Raw genomic sequence first — 7,577 nt, 5'->3', positions numbered from 1 at the left:
TCCTCTCCTCCTGTCTGTCTCTCTCACTCCTCAGTCTGTTGTTCTCCCTCCTCACCTCCTCCTCCCTCATCTGCACCTCCTCCACCTGCAGACGCAGTGAAGACAACGTCTCGCGCTCCCTGATGACAAACAGCCATGTTCATGAGACAGAAGAAAAGAAGCTGCTCCTGTTCAAATGTCACAACCTGACTGACATGGATGATGTTGTGTGTGTACCTGCTCAGTGTGTCCAGAGTGTGTGTGAGCTCCAGCTGAGTGTGTTTTGTGTGTGTCTGTAGCTGCTGGTTGTCGTCTTCCAGCTGTTTCAGTCGGAGGTGCAGGGTTGCGTTTTCCTCACTGAGCCGCCGCAGAGAGAGCTCCGCCCCCTGACACACACACACAAACACACATTTAACAAAAGGTCCATGACCTCTGACCTGCAGTAGAGAAACTGCTCCTGCTGTGTGACTGACCTGCAGTTCCTGGTGTCTCCCCTGGAGGGCGCTCTCTGTCTGAGACAGGACAGACAGCAGGGAGGACAGGTCCAGACTGAGGACGCTGTCCGAGGACACACACATAGAACGACTGCAGCTGCTCAGGACTCTGGACTGAAGACACAACAAACTGATGATCTCACTGATGATGCCACAGGTCAATATGACCACATGGCGCTCTCTCACTCACCAGACTGACCACAGCTCGACTGACGGACTGAAGACGTCTCTCTGTCTCTCTGTGTCTCTCTACCTCTCTCTCTCTCTCCTCCCTCAGCCCGTGCTCCTCCTGCAGCGAGTGAGAGAGCTCCACAATCCTAACAACAACAGAGAGAGAGGGAGGTTACAGAGTCACTATCAGCTGACATTCAGCAGAGTGAGGGAGGAGGTGTCACTCATTACCGCTGCTTCAGCTGTGACACTTCAGTCTCCTGCAGGGGGCGCTCCAGCTCCTCCCACCTCTGCTCCAACTCCGCCAACACGAAGGTTCCCAGAGACGAGGAGGAGACGAGAGGGGGCTCAGAGGCCGAGGAGTCTGGATGAAGGGGGAGCAGAGTGGAGGAGGAGGGGGGGGGTTTGATGTGAGGATCATTGAGTCTCAGGGCAGAGGAGACAGAGTCACAGCTGGACAGAAGAGACGACGAGAGACGAGAAAACTCCGCCCTCAGCTGCCACAGGTCCCTGCAGAGACAGATCAATACGTCACATGTCAATCAATACGTCACACGTCAATCAACATGTCACAGGTCAAGACTCACCTGTCGGCTGCAGTTTTGACAGAGTGACAGACTCGTCTCAGAGAAACCACAGACCTCCACACAGACAACAACTGAGCCTGATGATGGCCCACACCACCTGACACACACTACACACACACACACACACACACACACACACAGATGTGAGTGTGAACGTACTTGTCAGTACAGTAACTGGAGACCAAAGCTTCAGACGTGATAAAAGCAAGCCTCCATATCTGATCCTGTGATGTCATCAAGTGTCCACAAGCCCCGACATTCAGCTTCTCCTCGAACGAGGTCATTTACACCAAGTTTTAAGCCTAAATGTGGGATTTCCTCTGGAGCCACGTTCATGTTCGAACGCACACAAGCTCTGAAGCAATAACTGCAGATACGCTGTTCACCCCTGAGACTCCAGAGGATTTCTGTGGACTCAAACACTTCACCCCCCCTCCATCATAGTGCTGAGGAGATAATGAGGCAATTTTCATTTTTGGGTGAACTATCCCTTTAACTTTCCAGAAATAATAATAAAACTCCCAGAGGAGTAAAACATACAGACCTTCTTCTCTCTCAGCCAATCAGACTCTCTCTGCTCCGCCTCTTCCACAGCTCTCGACCAATCATCTGTCAGCTTCTTGAGGTCCTGCCTCAGGGACTGGTTGGCCTGCTCTGATTGGCCGAGCTGCTCCCGCAAGAGAGCGTTGGTCTCAACCAGACCGAGTGACCTGAACACACACACACACACACACACACACACACACACACACACACGAGACAATAGACTGTAAATAAAGATGGACGACACGACGGCTCTTAAAAGTGAAGCTGAATCATCTTGATCATCCCCTGGTGTGTTTGTTTTTGACACACACACACAAACACACACACACACGCGCGCACATACCTCTGCTGTTCCTCCTCGAGCCTGATGAGGGCGCTCTCCAGAGAGTCACTGTGTTCATCTCTGATCCTCTGCTACACAACAAACACACAACAGGACGAGTCACAACAACATCTGGAACACTGTACTATGTAGTACTGTAATGATCTAATCTTGTTGTCGTATTGTGTTAGTGTGTGTGACCTCAGTGTTGATCAGTTGTGTGTGTTGATTCTGCAGCTGAAGATCAAGACGCTGACATCGGTCTCTGTACTCCACCACCTGTAGTAAAATACACACTGAGACTACACACTGATACTACACACAATATGCATCTTTGGCCACTAGGTGTCCTTCAATCCAAATAATAATAATAATAATAATAATGAAAAGAAAAGACCTGATTCAATGACCTCATGACCTTCACCAACATCGCAGATGAAAACCTACCTGACGTGACTCATGTTCACAGATGAGGTCATAAATAATCATCGTGATCTATTGACATTACAAACATGTGCGTTTTCTTTGCCATATGTTTGAAGTTATGACAGAGACGGACAAAGCTGCAGATTGAAGACGAGACAACACAATTAAAAGGCGACTAAATGAAACGCCCTTGAATAAAGTTGAAATGAATAGAGTTTAAATATTGTTGGAAACATTGTTGGTTAATGTAAGAACACAATCAACAACCGGCTGTGGGTAGTAACACATGTGTTTTGATAGTTGCCTAGTTTTTAATAGGTCACTTATTACAATCAATGAGCACTTTACATTATTATTACATCTAATTTTCCTGTTGAACGCAATACATTCTAATGAAGTTACTCACTATTCTAATAGTTTTTTACTCTTACTCAAGTACTTTGAGTATTATGATTATAACGTAACAATACTTTTACTTGAGTATTGTTTGTGTTTACTCGAGCCACCACTGTCAACAACATATACTACACAGTTGTTTTTAGACACGTTAATGAAGAATGGTAACAGATATTATATCTCATATCTTTAGCAGCCTCACCTTGTTCTGCAGGCGGTGGATGAGCAGCGCCTGTCTGGCCTCCCTCTCTCTCGCTTCCCTCGCCCGCCTCCTCCACTCCCTCTGCTCACCCTCCATATGCATCGAGAGGCCGAGCGAGGGAGACACTGACTGGCACAGCTGGAGAGAGAGAGAGATGTAAGGCTCTGATGGACTCTGATGATCACATGATCACCTCCTCCTCCTCCTCCTCCTCACCCTGTCGTTCAGAGCTCTGCTCCTCGACTCCAGCTCCTCCCTCTCCGCCTGACTCTCCGCCAGCTTCTCCTGCAGACGACACACCTCCCATTGGAGCTCCGCCCTCTCCTGCAGCTCCATGGCGAGGTCCCTTCAGTGCCTCATCAGAGCAGGTGACTTCCTGCTGACGGATCCGGATCCTGGAACCGGATCCACACCTGAAGGGTTCAGACCAATGAAGAGCTGCATCGGATCAATAATCACAGAATCCACAGCGTGTTTCTCTCTGGAGGTTTTAGATGTGATCAATACAACTGACATGTTGATTATTATTATTATTATTTCTATTGATTCTAATTTAAATCTGGACTCACTGACCAATCACAGCTCTGCGCTCCGCTCAGTTTGATCTTTAAACCCGTCACCATGGAAACAATGACTTTAAGATCTTTTATATAAACTCACATCAGATCAGTGACTTTATTTGATATTTATGACAAGTCAGAAATGTTTGTATTTTACAAGTTTTATTTCAGTTTATTATCATTTAATGTGGTTTGATAACGCGGCTGGTGACGTAGTGAGTGACGGTGACCTGTGACCTGTGACCCTCCGGTGTGAACGGCTCCATCATCACAGACCGGTTAGCCTGTTAGCCTGTTAGCATGCTAACACCGGAAACTGACGTGAGCAAAGTTTTTACCTGAAGCTGCAGCGCGAACTCTGACGTCACCGTCACGGGTGATGACGTAGGAAACGTTCAAACCCGCCGCTTCGCTCCGTTCACACGAAAACACGAAAACACGGAGACCGAGCAACGGTCACAACAACCGGGAGCCGTCACCTTTGACCCCGAAAACACCGAGAACTTCCGGTTTAAATCCACACAGCGACACCTGCCGGTGGGAGGAGCTCACTGCAACTGTTACGAACTATAGATAATTAAAAACCAAAAGATGAAATAAATGAACCAACTCATCTAACTATATAAAAATCAACACAAAATAAGTCAATATCAATAAATTAAGGACAAAATATTCACTGTAACTGTAATATTAATGTGAATAGACATTAAATAGACTTGATTTAAAAATTTTAATTTAAAATTAAAAGTCATGGAAAAAGATAAGAATGAAATGAAAAATGGAAAAAAATTATAATAATTAATAAAAATATATTATTATAATAATAATAATAATAATAATGGGCCCCGAGCACATGCTTTGGTGAGAGTTTGAGGGCTTTAATTTGTTGTTGAATCCTTTGATGCTGATAATGCTGGAGTGGAGTTGTTTGTTGACGGCTCAGCATCAAAGGATTCATGGTCCATGTATGTGCGAGATACAGAACCTCGTGTTTTGATGGCGTGTAATCAAACCTTGACGCCACGCCACGCGCCACGGTCACACCGTGTGACGAACAATCGATCTTTGAGGTAGTTTTTATCTCCGTCTTGTTGAGATGACACTCATCTCAATTTGAAGTTGATCTGATGAAAGCCCTGGGACAAGTACGTCAAAGTAAAAATGTGAAAAATGGCCAAAATGGCCACTAAATGCAGAATGGCGGGCTTCCTGTTGCGTTTTTCCAATTGCACCTCGGTCAATGTGAACTCAGGGGCTGCGTTCCAGGGGGCGCTGTTGAGCCATTTTGCCACGCCCATTTAAAATTACTCCAGAATACGTACATTTTCACCACTTTCTAATTTTCTGCAAACTTTGGAAACGATTGGAGCTTGTTAAAGCCCTCAAGAAGCAAATTCATTTGCCTGAAAAATAATAAGAATCCTTACAATTTCAATAGGGCCTCCCTGTCTCGCTGTCTCACACTCTGCTCGGTGCTCGGGCCCTAATAAGCTAAATACATTTAAAGAATATTGATACCAGGTAGTAAGGAGCATTTTGAGCATAAATAAAATAATACAGAAATGTAAATAAAGACAATTTTAAAGAAATAAATATATAAAATGTAACGTTTTAGTTTTTTTACATAAAAGTTATATTTGATTTCAGTTACAGTTGAAATGTGTGATTGAATTAAACAGAGCAAAAAGTCATGTTGAAGAACAAACAGTTTTTATTTTGTGGTATTTGTTTGGTCTGTTTTGTTGTCATGGACGACAGCAGTTCAACAGTCATCTGTTCTCAGCCGCTCACTGATCAGGACGTGGAAACAGAAACTGTTGAACATTAAACATTTTCAATAACACTGATGTGATGATACGACATGAACCTTATTTGTGTCAGAGACATAAACACACTGAGCCACTAGAGGGACCCCACCTGCACAAATGTCCCACAAGAAATTTAGAATTTACTTCGAGTCAATAGAATCAAACACAAACATTGTATCATTCATATTAGACACTAATCTGCAGCTGCAGAGGCTCCTCTGCTCGGGGCCCCATACAGTCTGGGCCCCGAGCTGCAGAGGCTCCTCTGCTCGGGGCCCCATACAGTCTGGCTCCAGCCCTGCTTTCTGGTCAGTCACACGTCCTCAGTGACCTTTTGCTGATGACGGAGACTCTGCGCCATTTGGCCGAGGGGCTGAAAGTCGAACCTGCTCCAACTCAGTCTGAGTCAACGTTTGACCTTTGAGTTCATGTTCAAAACTTCCTGTGTGATGACATCACCCGTCTCATGGTTTGAAACATCGACACTGACGCTTGTAAGGAACTTTGTAAAATGTAAAAGAAAAGTTCTATAAATGAAGTTTGGTGCTGTTTGACTGTGTCTGACTGAGTCTGATCCTCTGACGTCATCAGCCGGCGTCTGCAGGGGCGGAGTTAAAAACACAGACGTCAAGTCCGACGCTTTTTACTTCTCGTAGTGTCAGAGACGAGAACAACAACAGATCTCACAGCGTTTGATTTTTCTGTTGCAGATGATGTTTATGAAATCCCGGTGTTTTTGAACAAAGAACAATTAACAACGAAGGTTCCAAAACTACCTGACACCAGAACAGCTTCTTTCCTCTGCCGTCACTCTGATGAACACTTAGTTCAGTCATGTGTGCAATATTCCGGTACCTACTTATTCTAAATTACACACACACAGATATATATATATATACATACATATATATATATATATATATACATACATATATATATATATATATATATATTGATCCTGCCAGTAGCATATGCTCGTCTCAAAGATTAAGCCATGCAAGTCTAAGTACACACGGCCGGTACAGTGAAACTGCGAATGGCTCATTAAATCATATATATATATATTTTAAATGTATATAGTAGTTCATTGTTTAGCTTAAACTGTTCTGCTTTGTTGTCCTTGCTTCTTTTGTTTATTTGTCTATTTCTGTGTACGTACACTGAGAGCAACGGAAAAAACAGAGTCAAATTCCTTGGCCAATAAAGCTGATCCTGATTCTGACTGAGAACTTTCCACCGAAGCGAAGAGTCGTAGTTTAGCTCTTACTGCTACGTAGCCTGTTCCTGAAGGCAGCACGCAGACCCCTCATCCTTCTCCAGCCGAGTCTTCGGACCGCTAAGCTAGTTACCAGCTGATAACGAGCCAAGCTACTAAAGTGGTGCGTTCCTTACTACGGTTTGGAGCTCTATGAAAATAACTGCTAACACCTTACATTTATGGATATACGGAGCAGAAAACACATCTGAATTCGTAGAATAAAAACATGAGACACGTCATGCCTGTCACTGAAGCCTTCAGCCAATCAGAGCAGAGTTGTGACATCACAGAGGTGCTGCAGCTGGAGAACATCTGTCTGACTGGAGTCAGCTCGCTCCCGCCATATTTCAAGGTCACGTGACCTGGTGACGTTTTGAAGCACTGGATAAATTCTGACAAAAATGTTAACCAGCATGCATTGCATTAAATCAGCGCTGCATTAAAGGGATAGTTCACCCATAAATGAAAATTAACTCAGTCTCTACTCACCTGCTTTTATTTTGAAAGAACAGGAGCTCATCACAGTAAGTTCAGCTGCTTTTATTTTGAAAGAAGAGGTGCTGATCACAGTTCCTGTTCTTTCAAAATAAAAGCAAAAATAAATCAAGCTGATCTCAGCTCTGACCTGTAGCTGAGTTCCAACAGAACGTGTGGTCGTCCTCGTGGTCGTCCTCGTGGTTCCCCTCGTGGTTCCCCTCGTGGTTCTCACGTGTTCATGTGGAATCCACACACTCACATGTTGTGTTCAGGTAACATGAGAATCATCTGTAGAAGAATCACGTCTCTGTCGTGTCGGTCAAACTTTGAAGAACCTGAAGAGACGACAGG

General features: G+C 44.6%; 1 protein-coding gene across 1 annotated transcript in view; it reads right to left on the bottom strand.

Annotated features, from left to right (window-relative positions):
* Positions 1-4,187, bottom strand: part of si:dkey-230p4.1 (trichohyalin) — a 12,586-nt gene extending 8,399 nt beyond the window's left edge. Inside the window, exons 1-12 of the mRNA XM_034574290.1 lie at positions 4,023-4,187; positions 3,340-3,526; positions 3,124-3,261; positions 2,301-2,378; positions 2,121-2,188; positions 1,776-1,941; positions 1,232-1,338; positions 876-1,154; positions 664-790; positions 453-587; positions 217-365; positions 3-119 (exon numbers count right to left, since the gene is read on the bottom strand). Coding sequence (XP_034430181.1) covers positions 3-119; positions 217-365; positions 453-587; positions 664-790; positions 876-1,154; positions 1,232-1,338; positions 1,776-1,941; positions 2,121-2,188; positions 2,301-2,378; positions 3,124-3,261; positions 3,340-3,459 — 1,484 coding nt within the window. The 5' untranslated portion in view covers positions 3,460-3,526; positions 4,023-4,187. The remainder of the gene's footprint in view (positions 1-2; positions 120-216; positions 366-452; positions 588-663; positions 791-875; positions 1,155-1,231; positions 1,339-1,775; positions 1,942-2,120; positions 2,189-2,300; positions 2,379-3,123; positions 3,262-3,339; positions 3,527-4,022) is intronic.
* Between the last annotated feature and the right edge of the window lie 3,390 nt (positions 4,188-7,577).

The sequence above is a fragment of the Hippoglossus hippoglossus genome, chromosome 21 (genome assembly GCF_009819705.1).
Source record: "Hippoglossus hippoglossus isolate fHipHip1 chromosome 21, fHipHip1.pri, whole genome shotgun sequence".
NCBI lineage: Eukaryota > Metazoa > Chordata > Actinopteri > Pleuronectiformes > Pleuronectidae > Hippoglossus > Hippoglossus hippoglossus.
This window is presented reverse-complemented; position numbering and strand designations above follow the sequence as displayed.